This window comes from Pan paniscus, chromosome 1 (genome assembly GCF_029289425.2).
Source record: "Pan paniscus chromosome 1, NHGRI_mPanPan1-v2.0_pri, whole genome shotgun sequence".
In the NCBI taxonomy this organism is placed as follows: Eukaryota; Metazoa; Chordata; class Mammalia; order Primates; family Hominidae; genus Pan; species Pan paniscus.
Window position 1 is genome coordinate 185,428,787 of NC_073249.2, and position 26,017 is coordinate 185,454,803.

General features: G+C 58.3%; 1 protein-coding gene and 1 long non-coding RNA gene across 4 annotated transcripts; one reads left to right on the top strand and one right to left on the bottom strand.

Annotated features, from left to right (window-relative positions):
- Window positions 1–1,270: 1,270 nt before the first annotated feature.
- Window positions 1,271–23,845, bottom strand: FOXO6 (forkhead box O6). Its single transcript, XM_034962578.3, has 2 exons — window positions 22,771–23,845; window positions 1,271–3,445 (listed from the first exon to the last, which is right to left on the bottom strand). The coding sequence occupies exons 1-2, from the start codon at window positions 23,182–23,184 to the stop codon at window positions 2,180–2,182; spliced, it is 1,680 nt and encodes a 559-aa protein (XP_034818469.1). The 5' UTR covers window positions 23,185–23,845; the 3' UTR covers window positions 1,271–2,179.
- Window positions 3,233–10,049, top strand: LOC134729738 (uncharacterized). Of its 3 annotated transcripts, none has more exons than XR_010111116.1 (3): window positions 3,233–4,732; window positions 5,970–6,085; window positions 8,958–10,049. It is a non-coding gene; the product is annotated as an uncharacterized LOC134729738 (long non-coding RNA). The 3 variants fall into 3 exon arrangements; XR_010111115.1 differs by having other exon boundaries at window positions 3,369–4,732; window positions 8,955–10,049; XR_010111118.1 differs by lacking the exon at window positions 5,970–6,085 and having other exon boundaries at window positions 8,955–10,049.
- Window positions 23,846–26,017: the final 2,172 nt, after the last annotated feature.

Below are 26,017 nucleotides of genomic sequence, written 5' to 3' on the forward strand. Positions count from 1 at the left end.
TCCCCAGATACCCAAACAAAAACCAAGCATCAATTGATGCTTCCCTGTCCTTCATCCCCCAGGTCCAATCCACAACCAAGTCCCTAAAGACTCCATATCCAAAGTAGATGTGAACTCATCCTTTCCCTTTCAGCCCCGCTGTCCTCCCCCATCCCTTGGTTTGAGCCACGTCAGCACCTCTGGCTGGGCCACACTGTCCCTCTTCCACTGTTGAACCCTCTGGCCCATTAGCCTCCCTGCCATCAGTAATCTGTCCCTCTCTGAACTTTAGCCACACTCAACTGCTTTTGGTTCTGGAATCCACACACCTCTTGACTCTGGGCCTTTGAACATGCCATTTCATCTAAATCCCCTTCCCAATGACAGCTCCTCCTACCAAGCTTAGCTGAGGCAGCACCAGTCCAGGCACCTTCCCTGACTCAAGTCCAAGATGAGTGCTGCCCCATCATTCGTTCCCACGACAGCCCCCAGCTCCTCCTCCGATCAGCACAGCTTTGATCTATAATCGCCTATTTGCTGGCCAGTTCTCCCCAGGAGCCTCTAAGTTCCTTAAGAGTAGAGACTGTGTCCGTGTGGCTCTAGGGCAGCCCCAATGCTTGGTATAAGAACTTAACAGGTGCTCACCGAATCTTCCTGGAATGAAGGAGTGCAGGACCTGCGCTGAACACTTTCCATACCTTTCCTCATGCCTGACAGAAGTTCATGAGATGGATGCTACTATTCCATGGTGTAGTCCAGGAAGACAAGGCTTCAGAGGCTGAAAATTTGCCCGAGGTCACACAACTGGCAAACTGTAGGAAATGGATTCCAACAGCAGTCTGTGCACCTCAAAGGGTTCTCTTCTCACCATCTCTACCCTCCTTCCCAAGTCGTTTTCTCTCTCTGACCTTGTTTTCTCATCTGTACAATGGGAACAAAAATCGTGCCCAACACAGAGCCTGGCACTAAAGGTTCTCAGTAAATATTTGTGCATCCTCTCCCAATCTCTGAGGCTTATTTAGGACGCATTTTCCTGGGCCAAAACTTCGTGCATGCACATGTTCACAGAAACAGGTGCAGAGCTCGACAAAGCACATCTTCAGCACGGGGGACTCAGTAGGCGCTTAACCAATATGTGCCGGGCAGAGGAGCATTAGTTTAGCAAAGGCTGACGAGTACCCAGACAAAAAGCCACAATAGTGACTCAGGCACAGGAACCCTCCCCCTGCCCCAAGTTCCCTGTCAATTATTCTCCGCCACCACTCCCCTTCCTCTAGCCCAAGGCGCGGGAAATATTTAAAACAATTTTATTCATGAAAATATGCTGTACAATGCACTCTACACAGCCTCGACACGGCACACACGCACACGCACACTCTGACGGCACGGCCACGGTACACTGCCTACGATACGCGCCGGGGACGCCGCGCCCACCGCCCGTCCCGGCCGGACACTTATAAATATGGGAGAAGGGCCAGAACTGGCGCGGAGAAAGGGGCGTCGGGGTTGGGGGTGGACAGGGCTGAGGCCCGCTGGAGAAGCTGAGACCAGTACTAGGGGGTGGGGGCGGTTGAAGAGAGGGACTGACTCCGACGGGGGAGGGGAGAAGCGAGGGCCGACAGGGATGGGAGGGGGAGACTGAACTGTGGGGGTGGCGGTCGTCGGAGGGCGATTTGGGGGTGGAGGGCTGCTCAGGGTGGGTGGATATAGGTAGGTGTGAGTTTTCCGCAGAGGGTTGCTGGCTTCGGGTGGGTGAGACCAAGACCAGTGGGAAAGTGTGTCAAGTGGGAATCAGATCCGTGTTTGGGGTGGGCGCGGGGTCACGGCTAGGGCTCCGCAAATGAAACTGAAGATTTGTAAACGCTCCCTGGCCCATCTCCTAGTTGGCTTCCCCGACCACCGTCCACACCAGGCGGCCCACCCCGCTCCTCCCTACTCCCAGCCAGCCTGGAATTCAGCCTCCTCTCCCAGGCTTCCTGCCCAGGAGAAGGGGGTGGATCTCAGGAGTGTGGGCAGGAGCAGTGGGGTGCCCCGGCCCCTCCCTCCCCTTCCCCGGCGGCCGGCCTCCGAGAGGGGTCCCTAGCTGGGCTGGGGCCGCCTCCTGGGGAGCTAGAGTCGGGGGCAGGGACCCGGGAATCAGGATGGGAAGACAGAGGCCCCCTGGGGACGGGACGGGGCGCCCGGAGGCGGGAGGCGGCCCTCAGCCCGGCACCCAGCTCTGGTTGGGGGGCGGGGCCCCGGCCAGGCCCGGCGGCGGCGGAGGCAGGGCCGAATCGAAGTTGAAGTCCATTTCGTCGCTGTCCATGAAGTCGTTGAGGATGATGGACTCCACGTCGCACTCGAGGCTCCCGCTGAACATGTCGAGGTCCAGGTCGGCCGGGAAGCGGTCGGGCGCGGCGCCCAGCGGCCCGGCGGCGGCGGCCGCGTAGGGCCCCGGCAGCGCGTCCAGCAGGAGGCCGCCGGGCGGGCCCCCGAAGGCGGCGGCGTGGCCCGGCGGTGCCAGGCCCGCGGCGCCCGCCTCGCCGGGCAGCGTCATAAGGCTGATGGGGTGGGCTAAGGCACTGCGCGAGGGCGCGGGCGGCGCGTACGGGGCCGCCCCCTTGCCGGGGTAGGCGGCGGCTGCGCCCGCCAGCGCCAGCTCCCCCGGCGCACCCAGCACCGGGCCGGGCCTGGGCGCGGGCGGCGGCGGCGGCAGCAGCGCGGGCAGCGCCCCAGGGCGGAAGGGCGCCGCGGCCGGCGCGAAACTGGCCTGCTTGTTCTCCTGGATGGTCTGCATGGGCAGGCGGCGCAGAGCGCCCATCGCCGGCGGCCCGAAGCCCCCGCCCCCGCCGTAGGCGCCGCCCTTGCAGCCGCCGAAGTAGGCGGGCGTCCCGGCGCGGGCCCGCGGCCCGTACGCGTCCTGCGCGCCGTCCAGCAGGCCCTCGGGCAGCCCCGCGCCGCCGCCGCCGTGCAGGCCCAGCGGGCCTCCCAGCTCGGCCAGGCGGGGCAGCTCACCCGGACAGCGCGCGCCCAGCGCCGGCGACAGCGCGCTGGCGGGGCTTGGGTACATGAGCGGCGATGATGGCGCCAGGGCCTCCAGGGCCTCGTCGTCCTCCAGCTCGGCCGCCTCCCCGAGCAGGGGTCTCCCGCCGCCGCGGAAGTCGGCCCAAGCCTCGTAGTCGTCGCTGGCGTGCGAGGCGGGGCTGGCGGCCCACTTGGCTGCGGCAGGCACCGGCCCCGGGGCGGGCGCGCTCGGGGAGCTGTCGTCCGGGCTTCGCTCGGGCGCCTGCAGCTGCTTCTTCTTGCTCGCCTTGCCCTTGATGCGCAGGAATTTGGCCCCGTTGTCCATGGACACGGCCCTGCGCCGCGGGGTCTTGCCTGTCTTTCCGCCCTCGGGGTTCAGCATCCACCACGAACTCTTGCCGGTGCCCTCGTTCTGCACGCGGATGAAACGGGTGTGCAGCGACAGGTTGTGCCGGATGGAGTTCTGTGGCCAGAGACAAGGACGCGGGTGGGAGTCGGGGGGTGAGGAGGCCATGGGGAGAGAGGGGACGTGATGGAAAGAAGAGGGGGAGGATAAGAGAGTGTAGGAGGAGGAGGGAGATAGGGATGAAGATGAGGTAAGGGGGTTGGGAGAGGGAGGGGACAGGTGTAAGTACCGGGTTGGACAAACCCAGAGTACCCACCCTCTGCCCCAGAACTGCACCCCCATCCCTCCCCACTCCCACACACAGACTGCCCGGAGGGTGGGGCCACAGCTTTGGGCCTAGCCTTTCCCTGGGGGCATGGCCAACCCTGTGGGCTACTCTGAGCCTGCGGGGGGCCTGCAGCAGGGAGCAGGACCCCGTCTCCCCAGCTCAGCCAAGCCCCACGCGGGGCTAACCAGGCTGCCAGGGCCCCCAGCAGATTACGTAAGGGCTTATGCCGCCGCGGCTCATTTGTCCGCCCCCCTCCCTCCCCAGCCTGGCGTGGCGCCAGGAGCCCGAAAACCCAGGGCTCCAGAAATCAATCTCGCGGTGACTGATTAAGCCCTGTTTAGAACTAATTGCTCTTTCGTGTGTGGGGAGAATAAATTACCTGCTTTAATTTCGTGTCTTTAAAATGCAACTGCAGGTAGAGAAGACTGTTAACCCTTTGCTGGGAGGGCCTGGCCAGGGGAAACAGAGTAGGCTGGGGGTCCCCAAGGTGGGTCCAGGCCTGAGACTTTTCGGAGGTATCACCCCAACTCCTCTTAGCTGCTGTGAACTCCACAGAGGGTTTGGATTCCAGCAGGCCCCTCAAAAGACATCCTTTTGCCACAGAGACCTCAGCCTTCACCCTCTTCAGTGCCCACCTTCAGGCCAGCCCAGCTCTCCTGCCTGCCCTTTGGGCTGCACCCTGCCCTCCTCTCCTGACCCACCTGCCTGCCCTCCAAGCCCCTTCCTGTTGGAGCCTTCTCAAAATCCCCACAGTGTGTGGCAAAGTCCCCATTCACACGCCAGAAGACCTAGGCTCAGAGAGAGGAATGGCTTGCCCAAGGTGGCCTTTTCTGCTGTCCCTCGGTTCCTCCTTGGGCTTCACCTCTGCCATCTCTCCATACATCCTCTTTTTAATTCTGCTGTGCCAGTCTCCAGTGCTCCCCATGTCACTGCCTGCTTTTGCCAGGCCTGTTCTGAGGACAGAGGAAGGCAGGAAGTCCACTGGCCCCACTGGAATCTGGAGTAGAACTTCTGCTGGGCCTGCCGCACCCCACCTCTGGGGCCTCCCACCTGGTGGCCTCAACTTCCTGGTCCAGGTACTGCTATGGAAACAGCAGGGGCTTGGGTATCAGAGGGTGGGACAGGATGCCTGGCTCTTTGGCTGCCTAGCTATGTGACCATGGGGTGTTTACTCAGTTTCTGTGAGCCTCAGTGAACTACTCTGAAAAAGTGGGCTACATTCAGTAACTACCTCTTAAGGCTGTAAGATCATTACATGTGCATGAATAAGTATTTGCACGCCAGGTGCTTATAAACGTTGGTTATATCCTCACTCTGGCCAGAAGCTCTCACCCCTTAGGTCCCCCAACAGACCTGCTCTGTTTCCATCTCTTTAACATGATGCCTTGTGTGCAACTGTGCTGGGCACCAACAACTCTGGGAAGCTGGCATTCTCCAATTTCATACACTAGGGACCGGAGGCCCAGAGGCATGATGTAACTTCCCATGGCCCCACAGCTAGGCAACCATGCCCGGTACCACTCCAGCTCTGCCCAGCTCATGGACCTGCTCTTAACCTGTGAATCCACCCAGCCACACTCACAGCCACTGCTCTGTGAGGCTCTCCCTCCTGCCTCCTTCCCACCAGTCTCCTGGAGGAGGGGTCCTTCCTGCTGCCCAGGGTACCCTCCCACCCCTCACCCCCAGCTCCAGGCACTGATGACTCCTCAGGGCCCCAGGCTCCCTGTCTCTGGCACTTTCTGGCCTTTGAAGGCAACAGCTGGGACTTGCCAGCCTTGCCCTGCCTGGTTCTCTGGAGACCCTGAGGGGAGGGGAGCTGGGCCCCCAGGGAGCAGTGCTCCCTCAAGTAGATACCCCCTTCCTGTTCCCACCCCTGCACCTGGCTCCCCAGCCCCTCCCCAACACCTGTGTTCAGCCTCCTAGGAGGCCTCAGTTCTCCTCCCCCATAGGACTGTCTGGCTTACAAGAGGCTCCACCTCCCACCTCCCCATTTCTCCAGCTGGAGGTCACTCAGGCAACACCTCTTTATCAATGTCATTATGTCCTGGAGGAAGGACAGTACCAGGTACCAGCACCTAGCAAACGCTTGCCCATTCAGCCCTGGGCACTCTAAGTACTTTATCTAATGTAATCATTAGATGAACTCCACACAAGTCAGGGATTGTGATCCCTATCTCATAACCGGAGAGTGAGGCTCAGAGATGTTAAGTGAGTTGCCAGGGTCACACAGCTTAAGTGCTGTGCCATGTATTGATTTCAGGTTGGTGTTTTGTTTTTTGTTTTGTTTTGTTTTGTTTTGTTTTGTTGAGACAGGGTTTCACTCTAGCCCAGACTGGAGTACAGTGGCACGATCTCGGCTCACTGCAACCTCCACCTCCCAGGCTCAAGTGATTCTCCTGCCTCAGCCTCCCAAGTAGCTGGAATTACAGGTGCGTGCCACTGCCACCCAGCTAATTTTTGTATTTTTAGTAGAGATGGGGTTTCACCACGTTGACCAGACTGGTCTTGAACTCCTGACCTCAGATGATCCACCCGCCTCAGCCTCCCAAAGTGCTGGGATTACAGGTTGGGCTTATTCTAAGTCTAAAGGACATCACATTCTGCCATGGAAGACAGAAACAGGTCTGAGAATCCCAAAGAATCTTAGGAAGCCAGTATTCCAGTGCTCCTCAAACTTTCCATGTAAACCATCCCTAGAAGCTGGCAGCAGGGGAAGTCTGGGGGCATGTTGCACAGGTCACAATTTCCTGCAAGTCTAAGCTTCCTTTTTAGACTTCAAGGAAATTTTGCATAGACTTCATAATCCACCCACATTTTCTTTATACACATTATTCACATGTTTTAGAATTACCGCCAAGACAAACTCCAGGCCTCTGAAGGTTTGCATCCTTCCCTGCTCTGTCCCATATCCAGCCAGGTACCCCTGGAGCTCAGGCCTCAGCCTGAAACCATGGCTGGCCCAACCCATGGGGAAGAAAGGACTTGCCCAAGGCTGTCCGAGACCTGGTGGCAGAGCAGGGATGTGAGCCCAGGCCTCCCAACCCCCAGCCCAGTGTTCCTCCCACTCTACCAAGCCTGACCTAGATGAAGTTTCTCCTTCTTTGGGGGCCTCAGTGTCCTGAACTATAAACTAAGGAGATGGGCAAGTTGTACTCTGGGGACCTTTTCAGTTTGACACTGAAAATCCTTAAAATCATTCAGTCCAGAGGTTTTCAAAACATTTTTCTTAAATAGTGGAACTCTTTCTGTAAATGAGATTTAGTGCAAAACTTAAGCGTTACACACTCAAGCCAGTGGTGGTGGGGACAGGAGTACCTGGATCCCTGTGCACTCAGCACCCTTTTTCACAGAAAATGAAGCTCCTGGGGAGGATTCTGCAGGCCAGATGGATGGGGTCTTCGAGGCACAGAGGGATGCCATGCCTTGCTCAGGGTCAGACAAGGTGGCTCAGAGCTGAGCGAGGACCTAGGCCTCTGACTGCTGAGCTGGGCTCTGAACCAGGTGTGCTCCAGGGTTGTGCCCCATGAGAGAAGCTCAGGCCCTGCAGCCCAGTCTGGCTCCTCAGGGCCCAGCCACCTGGTACCAATCAGAGCTCCCTGCCAGATCCAGTGGCAAGCACTGATCACAGCTCTGGCTCACACCACAAGGCCTCCTGGGAGGCCAGAGGCCATGGAGGAGGTGAAAGACGCAGAGGAGGGAGATGCCTCTGCCAGGCAGCAGTAACCAGGGCTCCCTCTTAGAGTCGCCTAGCAACCCACCACCACAGCCACAGCCCTGGCATGCCCGGGCTCCCCTGGTGCCCAGAGCTGGGCCCAGCTTCTGGGGCCTCATGCCTCCCACACCTACATCCAGACCTGGAGCATGTTGCTAGGGGAGTCAGGACATACCTGATTCAGGGCCCGAGGGAGACCATCTGGGGGCAGAGGGAAAGGACAGTGGGTTATATCTCATGCCTACCCCGTTCTCCCTCAGAACCTCGGCCAGGTAGCCCAGCCCCCAGGGATTCCCCCACCAGGGAGGAGGCTAGAGTAGGGCAAAGTACATCAGCTGTAGCGTTCGAACTGGATTCCCAGTTTCAGCCCCATCACCTGTGAGTGCTATGACCCTGGGGCAAGATGTTTTCAAGCTCCATTCCTCAAATGGCTCCCTGCTCCCTCCCTCACCTCCTTATAGCACTCCACGCAGCAGCCAGGGTGACCCTTCAAATAACCGAGATCACGTCCATTCCTGCCCAGATCCCTCCGACACCCTCCATCTCACTCACAGTGAGGAACAAAGGCCTTGCCATGGCCCACAAGACCCACAGTGACCATGCAGGTACCCCGCTCCATCCCTCCCTCCCATCCTCAAACCTGCCAGGCACGGTCCCGCCTGCCCCCAGATATCCACAGAGATCGCTCCTCTCCTTCCAGTCTTTGTTCAGATGCCATCTTTTGGAACGGGGCCCATCCTGACCTCTCTTAAAAACTGTTCCTCTTCCCTGGAATTTCTTGGCCCCCTGATCCTGCTCTATGTTTTTCTAAAGCATTTTCACATTCTAAATTAATACATTATTTATCCTATCTTTATATTAGAATATAAGCTTCATGAGGGCAGTGATTTTTATCCTTTTTTAAACTGTACCTCATGTGTTTGGTACATACTAGACACTTAAATGTTTGTCAAATGAATGAATGGATGAATGAATAAGAGAAAGTGTGTATGTGCAAGGAGGAGTAATACTGTGTTGTAGGGAGATTAAATAAGACTGGGCAGAGTGGCTGGCACATAATAGGGGCTTTTCCAAACTGGGCAGAAAGAAGACACAGGCAGGATGAGAAGCAGGCAGTGGGGTGAGAATGTCCGAAGCAGTCTGACCCACTGAGGGGTGCCAGGGAGAGGGGTAGGGCATCCGTTGGGGGTGAAGGAGAGGTCCCAGGGTGCACAATGCAGCTGCCTGCCCTCCCCAGCCCCCCACCCTGCTTCCCAGAGAGACTTGGATAACCCAGGGCTGGCACACACCGAGGTCTCCCCTGGGCCAGAAGACACTCCAGGAGCCCCAGTGGGAACAGAATAACCTCGTCCTTGCTGATGGTGCCTCCCTCATGGACAGGGTCTGATCCATTTGGTGGTGGCAGCTCATCTATCCAGCAGGACACCCTCATCTATTCCCAGGATGCCCTTCACCCACGAGCAGTAATGCATTCACCTGACAGCACAACCCCATTTATCCAGCACACCAGTCCCATTTATCCAGCAAGTACAACCTCATTTGCTAACAGCACTCCATTCACCTGACGGGCCCCCTCATTTATCCAGCAGGACACCCTCATTTATCCTCTGAGTCGGACACTCTCCTTCCTCCTGTGGTGTGGCTGTGTTCTCTGACGGAGCAAAAGCCGACTGATCCAGCAGGACGCCATCTCTACTACAAGTACGCTTCATCCCCTGACAGTACAACCTCATTTATCTAATAATGCAGCCTCACCTTGCCTCCAAGTACCACCTCATTCCCTGACAGCACAACCTCGTTGATCTTCCGGTACAACCTCATTTCTTCTCCCAACACAGCTTCATTCTCCGACAGCTCAACCTCATCTAATCTTATGCCTCCAGCCAGGGCCTGCCAGATCTCCGGGAGCCAAAGGAGAGTGTAGAGAAAAGAGAGGTCCCTCATTTGCTGTCCCCCACCCACAAGGGCTGCCTGGTGCTATAACCATCCAATTTCTCCAGGCCCAGAAGGGGCCATGGACTTTGAGTTCTAGGCTGCTTGGCCAAGCCAGAACTCCACTATTGCCCTGCCTCCTGTTCTGTCCCCACCATGGCTACAGAGGGCCCACAGGATGGATTCTGGGACATGGACTCATGGTTCCTATACCATCTTCTTATTTATTTTTAGCCAGGTTCGTTCATTCTTTCTTTTCTTTTCCTCTTTTCTTTTCTTTCTTTCTTTCTTTCTTTCTTGCCAGGGTATTTATTTATTTATTTATTTAGAGCCAGGGCCTCCCTCTGTCACCCAGGCTGGAGTGCAGTGGTGCAATTATAGCTCATGGTACCCTTGACTTCCTGGGCTCAAGTGATCCTCCCGCCCTACCCTCCCAAGTAGCTGGGACCACAGGTGTGTGCCACCACACTCGGCTAATTTTTATATTTTTTGCAGAGAGGAGGATTTCTTATGTTGCCCACGTTGGTCTCAAACTCCTGACCTCAAGTGATCTTCCTGCCTCAGCCTCCCAAAGTGCTGGGATTACAGGTGTGAGCCAACTTGCCTGGCCATCTCTGTGCCATCTTCTTCTGATCCTGGGCAGTGGGACTAGGGGAAGTTACCTTTTCTGGGGCACATTTAGTGGTGTGCTGGCAAATGTTTAACCACCAGCTCTTCTGGAAGTTAAAAAAAAAACCTACCTGATCTGATTTGTAGCTGTTGCTGCTTTCTGTGGTATGGATACTCACATCATAGCCAATTTTAAACTGCCACATGACGTCACCGAGTGCAGAATTGGGAAGAAGTGTGCACAATCAGCCCTCATGAGCCAGTGCAAACCAGCTCTCGCACACCACTGGCATGTGCTTCAAATGCTGAAGCCAGAGAAGGGCACCACGTACTACATGCCTAACATAGGCTAGGCTCCTTCAATCCTGATAACCATCCTGTGAGTAGGTACTGCGATTTTACAAAGGGGGCAAACTGAAGCTCAGGTGGGATAAATGACTCCTGAGGCCACAAAGCTGGGAAATGACGGAGCCAGGCTTGGGTCTTAGGGCTGCTGGATTCCAAAGCCAGAGCTCTTCCCACACCTACCCCTAATGTGGCAGGGGACACTCTGCTGTCCACCCCAGTGGCCATCTCCACCTTGACGCTCAAGCCCAAGCTCTCCTAGCTTTCATCAGAGACAGGAGACAAGGACTGTGCCCCCACCTACCACCAACCCTGTGCTACCTCCTGGCCTCCCTGGTACCTGGGGTCTTTCAGGATCCAAGTGCGGCCCTGCATCTTGTGTCCACCCATCGCAGCCCAAGCCCAAGGTCAGGTGTGGATGCCTGTCCAGGTTGCATCACAGTCAAAGGCTCAGCTCAGCCCCTCCCTCAGGAGACTGACCCTGACTACCTGATGGGGAAAATGACCCAGCACCTGTTACTGCAGTGACCTCCTGTGGGGCTGTGGTGAGGGCTCTGATCCCCTCTATGATTCCCATTTCCTCCTTCCCTCCTGGCCTTCCTTCCTGCATACGGAGAGGTCAAAGACAGGGGACTGAATCCCAACTTCATCCATGTGACAGTGGGCCTCCACTATAACGAAGATAACAATCCCAGCATCCACAGGGACATATGGGACCTGGATGAGACCTCACATGTCAAGAATGTCATCCCATCCCTGTCTCAGAGCCCCAGGAGCCTCCCCATCCTACCCCTTGCCCCCACCCAACTCTGGGGCCCCAGCCTGGCCTAGGAACACACACCTGTGTCAGACAGAGCCACAGACACCCTGAGAGTCACTTGCCCTGCCATCTGGGGTGAAGTTCAGGTTCTCAGTCCAGGCCTCTTCCTGGCAAAAGATGTGACCTGGATGATGCCAGGGACCCGAGGCCATGTGCAAATCCTCGGCACTAGGGTCTGCAGTGGAGAAGGGATAGAAGGGCAGCTGGGGACCATGGGACACAGATGTCTCCAGGTGAGTGGGCTCAGGATCAGCAGCGGATCCCAGAGTGGGCAGCCTGGGGCCAGGAGGAACCAATATCCAAAGGAAGGCATGAGGCTCTGGCACCCCCCAGAGAAAGCAGAGCCCACATACCCAGGCTCGGCAGCAAATAAACCACCAACGAAAGTCCAACCTCACACTGCTCCAATGCCCATTCGTCCTTGTCACCTGCGGGCTTGGGTCCAAAACCAGGCTGATACTAAAGAGCCCTCTGATGTCCTCCAGCCTTATCGCCCCCTTCCCTTAGGGCCATCTGGGCCTCCAACCACCTTGGATGTCCCCATCCCTGTGCCTTTGCACACTATTCCCTTTACTTTTGTCCCTTTCTCTGCTCTATCAGTTCCTGTTCCTCCATCAAGGCTAGCTCTGTGGCACCTTCCTCATCCCCTATGCAAGCCCCAAAGATAGATGCTCCCACCTTAGTGCTCCTGTAGAGATCTAACAGCAAACCAGAGCAAAGTGGTGTCTGAGCCCACCTCCCTACTCGAACTCTGTGGGGCAATTCTTGGCTCAAGAGAAGTCAAGAGATAGGATGGAACCCTCAGTAGCCACGAGCTGCTCATGCCTGGCATTTCTGTGTAGTTTCTGTTCAGCAAAATCTCAGGCCAGAGCTCCAAGGCTTGCCCACCCTCTACCAGGGTCCTGTCTGACCCTCCTCCCTGCTGCTCTCTCCTGCAGCTCCTGTTGCCTCTGCCACCTCCTTACTTGACCCCAGTACTTCCTGCCTCCTTGGGAAAGTGAGGCAGTGAATGGGGAAGGACTACTGCTTCTGAGACATTGACCACATGCCATGCCCTGTGCTGCCACTCGAAAATTATCTCATTGAATTTTTGTAACAACCCTCTGGTTGGTTTATTGTCCCCATTTTACAGATGAGAAACTGAGGCTCCAAGAGACAAACTGACTTGCCCAGGGTCGCATAGTGTAAGTGGTGGTGCAGGAATTTACACCCAGGGCCCTTGCTCTTTCTCCTGCCCTGAGAGACCTCCAGAGAGGAGCCAAAGCCAAGCAGAAGCTCCAGAGTGAGCCTGGGGTAGGGGTAAGGGGACTCTCCGTACTAGTTCAGCAACCCCTTCACAGACCCTCCTTCATTCAGGATTAAAAAGAACTCCTAAATGCAAAGCATTCAGACTTTTCCATCTCCCCTCTCAGTCTGAGCCCCTCCCTCCCTCTGCAGGCAGCACTTCCCCACTCCCCTGCCCCAGGCCCTGGGAGCAGCTGCAGTGACCTCACCCAGCCCTGCCCTGAGCCCAGCTCTGGGGAGGGCCCAGCAGCTGTGCCCCAGCCCTGCAGGCTGGCTCCTGGGGGAGAAAGAGGAAGAGTGGGCATGGTGCCAAGGGAACCATCTGCTCTCCCAGGGGCATGGCCACCCGCACAGACACTGGCCTTGCCCCCAGGGGCTGCCCTTGGTCCCCATGCCAAGGGGCTCCAGGAGCCCAGGGCGGCCCACCCAGACTGGGGCACCAGCCCTCATCTGCCATCTGTCTTCTCCTAGAGACTGAGAGGTCCTTGCAGGACATGTTGGAGCACTCAAATGTCCACTGGAAAATGAACAAGTGATCAGAGTAAGCCCTAGGGGCAGAGGCCAGAGGCCAGGGTAGGGTGTGCTGAGCACTGCCTCCCCCAGCCCCGGCCCCATCCTTGTCTGGCTAAGAGCCCTCAATCCCTTCCCGGGGCCCTCCATCTTGGCACATCTGTTCAGCTGGCAGGTGCCTCAGGAAGAGGGCAAGCCCCTTCCCCCAGGGCCCCAGCTCAGGTTACAAGAGGAGGAGGAGGAGGCCAGCTGAGGACAGAGGGAGGGGACAGGAGAGAGAAGGAAGAGGCCTCACAGCTTCCCAGAGTGTTGGGGGAGGGGAACTCAGAGCCAAAGAGGGAAGGGCCATGCCCAAGGTCACACAGCTTGCCAGTGGGGCAAAGAGGAGCCAATGTCCAGGGGCGGGCAGTCCTGGGTTCAAGGGTGACCTTGAACAAGACATATCCTTCATCTGTGAAAATGGGGTGCCTAAAACCTGCCCTGCTTGTCATCCAAGGCTATGGGGAAGGCTCTGGAGGCTAGAAAGCAGCAGGCCCAACTAAGGGCAGGAGGGAACTTGGACATCCTGAATATCTGACACCTCGGTTTCAGGGACAAGAAAGGGAAGCATTAGAGGAAGGACCCTATTATTATCCTATTTTATAGAGGAAGAAACTGAGGCTCAGTTGCCCAAGGCTACGCAGAGGGTAAGTAGAGCTAGGCTCTGCCCGCCTGTTTGCCTCCAAGACTCCTAACCACACAGCTTGGCCTCACCTAAGGGATTCTCAAGGCACCAAGGGGTGCTGCCTATGCCAGGCCTGGCATCTGGGACTCTTTGGGCCTCTGCCCTATCTCAGGCTCATTTTCTCCCCTGGACCCCAGTAGCAGGCCCACAGTGGGCACCTGGGCCAGCCTCTCCTTCCTGTCCACTCCCCACAGCACGCTTGAGTGACCTCTGCCCATGTCATTCCCATGGAGAATTCGCAGTGAGAAGCCCAGAGCCTGGGATGCTGCTCTTCAAGGCCACTCACTTGCTTTCCCAGTTTCAACGCCTGCTGGGCCCCACATAAGCACAGCCAGACCCTCAGCGGCTCCCCACACAGTCCTGAGGCCTTGACCCTCTTTGTCTGCTTTGTCTCCCTTCCCCTCTTCTACCTCCAAACACTCAGCTCATTATCTGGCCTTCCATCATGACCCTGAGCAGGTTTTACCCTGCATCAGAGTCAGTGTCCTCCTTTTATCTCCCTAGCTTGACCCCTGCAGGCTGGGATCTCAAGGTCAAGGAGCTAGTCCAGTCCCCACCCAGCAGCCCTGCATAATAGGTACCCAGTGGATGTAGCCCTGGATCACGGAATGGAGCTGCCTCAGCCCTGGGGGCTGCAGACCAGGGGAACATCAGGCTGGTCTGCCCCCACCTTCAGGGTGCTCTCTATCTGGGAATGGGAGCCAGGGACCCCAGGGCCATTCCCCAGGCCAGAAGCCTGAGGGCCAAACTCCAAGGGATAGCAGAGAGACAATGATTGGGAGGGGGAAGGGGCAGAGGGGAGGAAGGTCAGAGCCCTGGGCTAGGGTGGAGTTAGTCCTGGAGAGTTTCGTTTCTGCCACTTAGAGTAGGGTACTGTTCAAGCTGCTTACTTTTCTCATTCTTTGTTTCCTCACCTGCAAAATGGGGAAAGTAACCCTACCAGCTTCACAGGGTTGCTGGGAAATTAAATGAAAGAATGTAAGTAATGGCACATGGCAGGTTGAATCCTGAGCTGGAATAGTTCAGTGTGGCTAGGGCAAGGGTCAGAAGATGGGAGGGTGGCTGGAAAGGTTGACTAGGGCTGGTGGCCAGGCCTTGAGTGTCCTACTAAGGCCCCAGGACTGGATTAAGCAGCTATACACATGACCCTCTTCTCTCCCTCTTCTCTGCTCTCTCAGAGCAGGGGCTGTGACTTTTTTTTTTTTTTTTTTTTTTGAGACGGAGTCTCGCTCTGTCACCCAGGCTGGAGTGTAGTGGCGCAATCTCAGCTCACTGCAAGCTCCACCTCCCAGGTTCATGCCATTCTCCTGCCTCAGCCTCCCCAGTAGCTGGGACTACAGGTGCCCGCCACCACGCCTGGCTAATTTTTTGTATTTTTAGTAGAGACGGGGTTTCACCGTGTTAGCCAGGATGGTCTCGATCTCCTGACCTCGTGATCCGCTTGCCTCGGCCTCCCAAAGTGCTGGGATTACAAGCGTGAGCCACCACGCCCGGCCGTGACTTTTAGTTTCTTCACCATTCCAGTTCCAGAGAGGCTTCCTGAGTATTTACAACCACACAGACTCTGGCCTTGTCCCCAGGGGCTGCCCTGGGTTCTCTGTCCCCTTGCCAAGGGACTGCAGGAGCCCAGGGCAGCCCTCCCTCCCTCCTGCAGCAAAGGCTCCTAGTAGCAAAGCCTATCAGCCCTGGCTGTGGCTCCATTCTCTTCATCCATGTCCTATACAGTGTGATTTCTAAGCCATGGGGTGGCTGCATGATGCTGATGTGGTGGCCCAGTCCCTGGGTGCTGACTGCATGGGGTTCAGAACTCTGGAGGACCCAGAAGGAGTGAGGAAGAGGGGCGTAGCCTCAACCTGGGCAGCCTGCTTGGAGTAGAAGCTGGTCCATGCTGGGAGGAAGAGACAGGGGGACAGGCAGGAGGCGAAGAAGCCACCCTCTAAGGCATCAGTTCAGAATGACCTGTCACCAGCCATACACAGATTCCAGAGCCCATGCTGATATAGAGGATCTGAGCTGGGGACTGGAAGCCTGTGTTGTCAGAAAGCTTCTAGGTGACTCTGATCATCAGCCAGGTTTGCAAACAACTAAGGACTTGAGGCAGGAATTCTCAATCAGAAGTATTGGGTTCCAGAATCACCTGGAAGGTAGGGCTTTGTTCAAACCACCCAAGACCCCGCCTAGTTTCTGAGGGGTATCCCGAGGGATCAGCCAAGGAGAATCAATAGGTGCCTTGGTGACCGTGTGACAACGGCAGTGGGGTGTGGGTTGAGAATTCCAGTGTCAGGTGTGAAGGTGGAGATGCCAGGGCGACCTGAGATCAGAGGAAGCAGGAAAAGTGGGAGGAAGGGCAGGGCCTGGACAAGGGGGGCTGAGGGCCTATGGGTCCCAGTAGAGCAGTTTGGGTACTTGGTTGACTTCCAGGTGAACCAAGGAGCCCAGGAGGGTTCTGGAGCAGGAGAGCCTGGAGGCAGGAAGGCTGGCTGGCGTGTGGAGCTGACAGCACCAGCATGGGGAGATGCAGAAATGTGGCAGAGACAGACGGGTCTGCGGCTAAATCCAGGCTCCGCCTGTCCCAGCTATGCTGCCTTGGCCAAATGACCTCATTTTTCCGGGCCTCCGTTTCCTCAACTGCAAAATGGGGTTATTAATGTGTACCTAGCGGGATCCAGGGAAGATGAAATGAGAGAATTTATGTGAACTGCCCAACTGACTGCCTAGCACCCAAACATTAATTCTCTTACCTCTCTTTCTCCTTTCCATAAGAAGCACCCCCACTTAGAGACCAGAAAGGTTTCTCTCTGCAAAGAGGGAGGCCCTTGGGGGAGGGTGTGGGAGGCCCCTCCCCCACACGCCACCTGGCCCCCCTCCCACCTCCACATATGGGTTGGGGGGTGGGGAGAGGCAGCAAACAGCCAAACCCTCCCAAACAGGAGTTGGTTTCTATGGTAACCAGGGTGCCAGGAGAAGGGGGGTGCTCCAGATCCAGCTGTCCCCCTGAGAACCCTACCCAGGCCCCAGAGCCTGAGCTCATGCCCACCCAACACCCTGAACCCCCATCTGCCTGCTCTGGGGGCCAGCTGGAACTGCCATAAACACTCCTTTCATTGTACCCAGAGCATATCTGCCACCTGGGTACTGCCACAGACAGGACAGGCATCTTTAAACAGGAGTCCCAAAGTCAAGTCCACCCACACCTGTACTCACATGTGTCCACCTGGGAGAAGTCCTCTCAGTACTATGTGCCCTCTTTCCAATGAACCCCTCATGGCTCCTAGAACCAGTGTGCTTGTCAGTTACGGCACTGAACCGGTAAGAGACTGAGTTAAGGCCCTTTGGACACAGATGAGAACACTGAGAACCAGAATGGGAGAGAACTTTGCTCCAGCTCACACATGCAATGGATCAGGTTCCCTACAGGTAGGTGTTCTGTCCAGCCCCTCACCTACTCCTGACTCCACAGCTAACTCCAAATGACACCAAAGGGCTGGACTAGAAAACCCTGTGTGATGCTGAAAGGGGATGGGGTACTGCTGGGGAGAAGGAAATAAGTCCTAAAAGCTTTAAGACTCACCTAGCAGCCAGACATGGTGGCTCATGCCACGATGTAATCCCAGCACTTTGGGAGGCTGAGGCAGGTGGATCCTTTGAACCTAGAAGTTCAAGACCAGCCTGGACAACATAGGGAAGACCCCTGTCTCTACAAAAACATCTTTTTTAAATTAGCCCAGGTGGGATGGCCTGTGCCCATGGTCCTAGTCACTCAGGAGGCCGAGGTGGGAGGATCACTTGAGCCCAGGAGGTCGAGGCTGCAGTGATCTCTGCCACTGCACCCCAGCCTGGGTGACAGAGTGAGACCTTGTCTCAGAAAAAAAAAAAAAAAAAAAAAAAAAGACTTGTCTAGCAACAGAATGGGCAATCCCAGAGACGGTGAGTTTCCAGTCGCTGGGAGTGTGTCAGAGGGGGTTGAGCTGGGGAGGAGTCAGGGGTGCAGAGACTGGGTTCCAGGACTCTGCAGCTCTTTGGAGAACCCAAGTCTGATTTGAACGTGAGGGAGCAGGCACCAATGCATAGGCAGGCCCAGCCCCACCCTCTCCTGTTTCCCAGGCACCCCCCACTCTGGGTAAATGGGAGTTGGGAAGGGGATCTAGTGAGTCTGCTGGGAGGTAAGGGAAACTGAGGTGAGGAAGGGGCTCCCCCTGCTGTAGCTGATGCACCCACATCCCACCCAGTACTTGACTACCCCTCAACCCTTACAAGTCACAGATAGGACCCCATGTGGTGGTCACCACTAGCTGCCACTCAAAGACAGGGAAGGTAGGCGGCAGGGAACAAGCCCTGAAGCCTTTCAGAGTCGAAAACAAGCCCTTCCCTCCAGCCCCTGCCCCACCTCAATCCTACCCAATGGAACAGAAAAAGCTCGAGCTTGGGGTCCAATTCCCAGGTCCACTACTTCACAGGTAGCGACCTCAGGGAAAGTCACTTCCCCACCTGGAACACAGGGGTGCCAGCCTGCCTGGGTGGCGATGAGGGTCTGATGGGAGTGCTCTGGACCGGCGGGCGCCTCTGTCCCGGCCCCCTCAGCCCTCCGCCCCTCTGGCAGGGCCTCTCCAGTTCCTCAACCTCCCTGCTCCCTCTAGTCAGTCCCTTGGCTGGAGCCCTCGGGGCGTGCAGAGAGAGGCCCCCCAGACCCGCAGAAAGTGGGGGCTGGGGGCGCTGAACTTTCGAACCCGCAAACCCCCCGCGCCGTTCATTACCTTAACGCGAGTTAAAAATAACCGTCTCATCTCTTTAAATTAGTCTGTCTGCAATTACCGCCTGGCACGGCGCTGCCCGCCATCGTCCCGCTGGAGCGGCGCCAGGTGGCAGGCGGGGCCCTCACCCTGTCTGTCGGTCTGTCTGCCTCCAGGCCCCCTCCTCTCCCGCCGCGTGGCTGCCCCAGGGGCCTCCCTAAGCCCCGCCTCCTCAGCTCCCTAAGTTGCGCGGGGGTGTGGCGGGGGCGGCCGCCGTGGGGCAGGAAGGGAGCGAGGGGGTCCGCGGGGAGCAGAGCGGAGTGGGGGGGCTGGGCACGGCGGCGGGGGAGGGGCGCCGGGAGGCCCGGGAAGCCGGAAGGGCCCGAAGCGCGCCAGCGCTCGTGGGTGGGTGTGAGCAGGTGGCCGTGGGAGTCTGCCGGGCGTGCCAGCAACTGTGCCAGGAGCGGCTGGCACGGGCTCGTGCCCAGGAGGCGGGCAGCTGCCAGCCCCCCGCTCATGCAGTGAGGGGGGTGAGGACACCCCCCAACCGGGGCTCACACCGCCTCCTCCCGCACCCCCATCAGCCCTTGGGGCTGGGGATCCCCGGAGGACAAAGGAGGAGGAGGGAGCCCTGCTGGAGCAGGCTGGGGGGAGAGGAAGGGGGTGGCTTCAGCTGACAGCCACTGCTCAGGGCTGTAGCAGGACCCTGCCCCCACCCTCTCAGATGAGTCCCTGTCTTCCAGCCCCACCCCACCTGGAACTTACTGGGCCAGATGGGGGTGGTGCCACCCCTCCTGATCCCACCTCTCATCACCCAGGCTGCCCCAGCCCCTGGGAGAGAAGGGAAGTTCCCATCCAGAGTGCTCCTTCTGGGGACAGGAATGGGAGGCGCCCAGGCCTGGCCTGGGAGCTCCCAATGGAGCTGGCAGCCAGGAAACACAAAAGCAGGCAGAACAACTCCAGGGGCACTAAGTGGAAGGTGTGCCAGAACTCAGAGCAGCCTGAAAGGCTTCCCAGAGGAGTCCAGGGCCAAGGGAAAGTGAGACTGGAGCATCTGAGAGAAAGTAGGAGGCTCTACCTGGATATTCAGTCTTGGGACACTGTAGAGGGACCGCCTATCCAAGCCCCCATCCTAGGCCTGGAGGGGAACATGACCAGCCCCTTTGGTTGGGTTCCCAGCAATGAGCCCAGCCTCTCTAGGCCTCAGCATAGTCTGGGTGTCCCCAAGCCTGCTGCTGGTCTTGTCTTCTCCAATTGCTGTCCTGTACCACTCAGCCACCTCCCTGCATCACAGGTGTGACCACAGGGATAAGGCTAAGCATGTCATCTCTTCCTGATCTGGCCCATTCCACCCTTCCCATGCCACCTCCCTGTCTTGCCTGGACACCCTTGGTTTGAGTCTGGCACACCCAAACTGTCCCCAAATCAGACATGCACAATTTCACCTCCCTGCCTTTGGGAATGCAGTCAATATTTCCTGGAAGACTATCTCCCAAATTCTCCCCTCCCCAGTGAAGGCAGTGCAGACCAAGTGCCACCTCCTCTGTGAGGATCTCCCTGGCTCCCCCAGGGTATCTAACTCCCCTTCCCCTAATCCCTACCCCCATCCCCAGCCTTTCCTATCTACAAAACACAAGCCTGGGTGTGGAACTGGCTAAGTCCTGATTATTCTGAAATAGATCCAATTAATGCCTTCTCCTTTGGTCCCCTGCCCCATCTAACACAGGGTTTGGTACACCCCAGGGATTCAATTGCAGTATATTTGTAGGGGAGGGGAATGAGGAGAGAACAGTGGGCCCTGGCCCCAGGCCTGGCACCTGAGGTGTTCTGTCTGTCAACCTGAGCCTGGCTGGGAGCTGGGATGGCTCTTTCACCAGGCCTCTGGAGGAAACGACTGGGAATGGGGAAGGGCACCATGCAGGAAGCTCCAGGAATAAGTGGGGAAGTAGGCTTGCTGGGGAGCTGGGTAGAGGGTGAAGTGGAAGGGGACAGCATCAGGCAGGCCCCTTTCCAGTGCCTGGGTGGTCTCTGCCAAAACCTAGGTCAGGAGCCCACGCCTTAGGCTCCCTCTCCAACACCCAGCCCATGACTGGGAGCCCAGGCACAGGGAGAATCGGTGTGTCCCTAGCAGTGTGGTGCAGTGGAAACCGCATCCAATGGGCAGGCGGGAGGCCTGGGCCCTCATCCAAGGCCTGCTGCTCAGTGATGCCGTGGCAAGACTCCTATCCCCTTCCAGGGCCTCAGTCTCACCGTCTGAGAAATGAACTCATGGGTCTAAACTATCTCCAAGCATATTCTCAATCACGTTTTAGGATTTATACCTGCCCATATTCAAAGCCTTCAGTGTGTCCCTCCCACCCCCCACCCCCCCGCCAGCAGGACACTGTTCCAGAGGTGCTTGGGGACCCTGGAGGGAGACACATGTAGGCTGGATTCCAGCTTTCCCATCTACTAACTGTGTGACCAGTTCACTCCTAAATACGGGCCTCAGGGCCTTCCTTGTACCTGGGGCCAATGCCGGCTTTGGGGACCCTGGAGGGAGACCATCTGGTCACAGTAAAACCACCTCAGGGACTGCTGAGAGCGTTAAAGGCAGATGTGTGAAGGTGCCTCTCACAGTGTTTGGCCCCAAGACCTTCAATGAACTGCAGTTCTCTGCTTACTTCCAGCCTCATGTTCCCTCTTCCCATCTTTCCCCATGCTGCCTGATGCAGCAAGCCCAGCTGGAGCTACATGTCCTGCAAGAAGCCCTCCCAGCCACTCTGGCCCAATGTACTGTCCCCTGCCTCAGCATCCTGCACCATCCACTCAGTTCCCTACTCTTTCACTAGACACACACTGGTGGCTTCTTGGTGTCAAGACGGTATGCTGGGTGCTGTGGGCACAGAATGGTTCTGACACTGCCACTGTCTTCCAAAAGCAGGGTAGAGAGGGGAAATGAGACAGAACACAAATGACTAAAACCTGCTACCAGCAGGGAGAGGGCCAGAGAAGGGGGAGTCCTAAGCTAGCTAAAAAGGGTTAGGGAAGGCTTCCTGGAGGAGGCATCTGAACTCTGTACCCTTGAGGACAGTGAATACATCTACAGGGAGGAGTAAGCCAGGGCATGGGGAGTGCAGGACACACTTGGGGAAAATGTGTTCTGGTGGGGGTTGAGCCCAAGGGGATGGGAGAGGGGATGCGGAAAGAGACCCAGGTCTACTCCTCCAGCCTGTGTTCCTGCCCCACAGTGGCCGGTGAGGGACAGAAGCTGCCAGCACTAACCCTGAGAGCCATGGGCTCCCAGGTCAGGATACCCTGGCTCTACAATGCTGCCCCTGGGTATCTAGAGCTGTTCATGCCCACAAGTCTCCCCTCCTCCACTGGCACACCTCCTTCCTCTGACCCAGCTCGCAGGCACCACAGGGCACAGCCCCCTCCCTTGACATAGGCATGCCTCCCTCACAGAGGCCACCCCTCCCATAGGGAGGCTGACAGTTCGCCTCCTAGGCACAGGAGGGGTCTCCAGCCTCCTCTCCCCCAAAGGCATAGACTATCCCCACTCTCCAACAAGATGGCCAGGGGAGGAGCTGGGTCGAGAGGCCACAATCCAAGCAAGCCCCTGTCCCCTCCTAAGATGGCTCCCCCCTTTCCACTGGCTGGCACTGAGGCCTCCCTGGGGTACCCTGCCCCTCCCCCAGCCCCTAAATGGATCTGGGCTCCGACAGCTAGGGAAGTGGAAAAAAGCATCCTGGGTGGGTACGGACAGATCCCCAGCTCTCAACACCCTGTCCTCACACCAGCAGGGGCCATCACCAGTGACCCCCATCCTGATCTAGGTAAGGGGGGCAGCAACCACCCCATGGAGAACTCAGATCTCAGGTCACCTGCCGAGTTCCCCACTCCAGGCTGGTTGGTGCCCTAGGGTGAACTCTGGCACCACAAGAAGAACTGTGGGCCCATGGTCACACTCCTCACCCTGGGGACAGCTCCAGGAAGCGCAATGATAGAGATTTGGGAGGGAAAGCCGGCATTGGCCCCAAGTCATTATTCCAGCGCTCTAAGAAGGGTGTCCTGGTGGAAAGGGTAAAACAAGAGTCACACAAAGCAGACTTGGGGGAGGAGGGGGAGGCTCCCCAATGTCCGCGGCCTGGGAATGGGTTCCTCTGCTATGCCCCCAAGGACAGGGTGGGGACGTGCCTCGGGGACGCCTCAAAGCGGCAGTCCCTTGTCACCCTACCAGACCTCCCACCCCGCATCCCTCCCCGCAAGGGAGCACGCACACAGCTGCTCCCAGTACGCCCCCGCCCGTCCGCTGGCCGGCCCCACGCCCTGGGCGCACACTCTGTGACCCCGGGGGGTGCCAAAAAGCCCTCCTCCTGACGGCCCGCCTGGAGCCCAGCACACCTAGCAGCCCCTGGAAGCCCCAGTCGGCGTCCCCAGCCCCCTCCCCAGCCGGACGCCCCCACCTTCCAGCCGGCCGAGCTGTTGCTGTCGCCTTTATCCTTGAAGTAGGGCACGTAACGGACCATCCAGTCGTAGATCTGCGAGAGCGTGAGCCGCTTGTCCGGGGCGCTCTCGATGGCTTTGGTGATGAGGTCGGCGTAGGACAGGTTCCCCCACGCGTTCCGCCGAGAGCTCTTCGCTTTCCGCAGCGGTCCGACCTCCGCGCCCAGGGGCGGCGCTGGGGCCATCGCCGGGGCCGTAGCCCGGCGCTCCGGCCCGCAGTCCTCGGCGCCCTCGGCCACCCCTGCGCCCAGCGCTCCGTCCTCGTCGCCGGCCAAGTCAGGCTGCGGCAGGGGCCAGGTACACGAGCGCGGCCGGCTCTGCGGCGCGAAGTCCGGGTCCACGTCCACCTGATGCGCTCGCAGCTTCGCAGCCATGGTCCCGCCCGGCTCGGGCGAGGAGGGGAGGGAGGCTTCGCGGAGGGTGGGCGGGCGGCTCCGGGATCTGCACGCCCCGGGGAGGCCCGCGGGAGGGGTCCCTGGCGGCGCTGTCTCAGCCGCGGGGCGCCATGGGCCGAGGCGCGGAGGCAGGGGGCTGGACGCGCTGGGGAGCACGAAGGGAGGGAAAGACCTGGGCAGTGAGGGGGCGGCGGCCCGGGAGCCCAGCGGGCACACACCTCGCCCAGCCCCGCTTCTAGCACCTGCCGCCTGCCTGCGCCTGCAGCCACCACCGCCACCGCCGCTGCCGCCGCTCCCCGGGCGCCGGCCCTGCGCACGGGCCCTGCTCTCCCGGGACGAGGCCGGATTGCACCATGCCGGAGCCCGAGCCGGTGCCGGAGCCCGCGCCGCCGCCGCCCGGTGAATGCCGCCGCCGCCGCCGCTCCGGCTCCAGCGCCAGCTCCCGCGCCTGCCGCGCTCAGCGCCGGCTGCACCTCGGGATGGGCGGGGGACGGGGAGGGGGCGGGCCCGACGCGGGAGGGGGCGGGGCGTTTCGCCTGCGGCCGCGGAATCCTCAGCCAGCCCAGGTGCCCCGCCCGCGGGCTGGGAGACCGGGCGCTGAGCTCCCAGCTCGGGGCGACCCCGCCGCAGCCCCTGCAAGCAACAGCGCCGCCTACGGAGCAGGGGCGGAGCGGCTGGCGCGACCCCGCCCCCTGCTCGGCGCGGAGGCGGGGGGGCTAGGGGGCGGAGCCCTAACACTCCCATTGGTCCGCGGCTGGACTGTCCTGCCCATGGGCTCGACAGGATCCCTCCCAGAAGCGCGTCACCGGTTATTGTTACAACCCGGGGTTTCCCGGGGCAACGGGATGGGGCGGGGCTCAGGGCACTGGCCCCGCCTTCTACTCCGGAGAGGACTGCCCCGCCCTCTGTTTGTAGACTCCTGACGTTCCCAAGTCTCCGTTCCAGGACTCTGACAGGGAGGATGATCGAACTCTGCTCTTCTTTGTGCCCTGGATTGGGCTGGGGGAAAAGAATGGGTCAAGAATACCTGGGTTCTAGGCCACGCTTTGCCACAATTCTCGCTCCTCCATCCGCAAACATGTTCTTCATGGTGCCTGTGGGCATAGTTTTAGAGCTCCAGTTCTCAAAGTTTGACGCAGAGCAGAATCATCCCCTAGAGCTTGTTAACATTGCTGGACCCCAACTCCAGAGTTTCTGATTCGGCAGGTCTGGGTTGGGGCCCCAGACTTTGCATTTCTAACCAGCTCCCGGGTGATGCATGAGAGACCACACCTTGCAAACCATTGTTTTAGAGTCTGTGGGAGGTTCTTACTGCGGTTGTTGGAACAAGCACTTGTCTAAAGTTCACAGTGTTTGGGGAGATGCTTCTCAATCAGTTCCTGGATATTTATTGAGCACCTCTGACGCACCAGGCACTGTCCAGGGCTCTACAGTGAGAGCAGCAACTGAAACAAATGAGGTCCCCTACTGCATAGACTAGTCAGGAGTCAGATGCTAATCAGATCATCACATGAGCTCAGAAGGGCGAGGCTAGCCGAGAGGTTGGGCAGTCCGTGGCCTCATCCTACAGGCTGCTGAGCTAGGTTTCCCAGTCACCACTGCACCTGCTGGCCTTCGCTCAGGGTATTTATCCCCTCTGCCTAGAACACCATTTCCCCGCCGCAAGGCCCTCATCAGAGATTCTCCCACTCTTCAAAGCTCCGTGCAAATGTCAACTTAACCCTGACACCTTCTCTAGCCCCAACTCCCAACACTTTCTGTTCTCTGCTTGCCCAGACCACTTGTTGAGCTGCCAGCAACACCTTGTGCCCCTTTAGCACAATATTCCTATTTTGCCAATCAGGAAACTGAGGCCCAGAATGAGCAGGTGATTCCCCTGGTGGCATGGCCAGGACTGGAATCTCAAGCTCCTGATTTCTTTACCAGCCAGTACCTTGCTCCTGAGGATGCTGGAGATGCGAAAGTCTCTGGGCAGTGGGAGGGCTGAGCCCAGGCCATGGGAGATGGCCTCCTTTCTCAAAAATTTCTTCCTTCCAGTTTAGGACCTGAGGAGCAGGGCCAAGGGTGAGGGTGGGGGTGGGGCTGGAGGAGCCCCTCCTCATTCCCCAGGGTGGGAGCAGGACTTGCTTGCAGATGCCTGGCGTGGCATTTGCCTGAGTCACATCCCAAGGCAAGGGTGGGCATGGGAAGTGCTGGCTGACGACCCCTCCGATCCATACACATACACACATCCTCCAGGTGATTCTGTTTAGAGTCACAAGGAGCCTGAAATCATTGCTGAATCCACCCCCCACCACCACATCACTCGTATGCCCTCCATGCCTGGGGAGTCCATACTGGGAGCTGCTCCCCTAAGGGACCCTGGAGACCGAGCAAGCCTCCCGCCAGTCTGCGGCCCTGGCCCAGCTCTGAGCTGTGAGGCAGAGGCCTGCTGAGGGCCATACCATTGCTGGGAGGATCCTTAGCTGGGGGCCCTGGCACAGGCTGCCACTATGGGTCTGGGAAGCCAGGTTGGCAGAGATGCACTAGAGGCTGACTCAGGCCCCTGCCCTGCCCGGTGTCCACAGCTGCTGCCTGGACTCTCCTCTGAGGCCCATGTCTGGTACACTCAGCTCCTACACACACACACACACACACATTCAAACTCACACCCAATGGCACACACTCACATTCTTCTCACTCACAACTTGGCCCCTGCTCACACATTCATTTTGAGGCAGTATAACATAGTGATTAAGAGCATGGGCAAGTTACATAACTGCTCAAAGCCACTCTTTCCTACTCCACAAATGACTACCATAATAGCACTACC

Excerpts from the sequence above, each read along its gene's own strand:
- FOXO6 (XM_034962578.3), bottom strand. The coding sequence starts at position 23,184 with ATGGCTGCGAAGCTGCGAGCGCATCAGGTGGACGTGGACCCGGACTTC. Across the intron at positions 3,446-22,770 it reads ACAGCTCGGCCGGCTGGAAG|AACTCCATCCGGCACAACCT; the intron begins GTGGGGGCGTCC and ends CTCTGGCCACAG.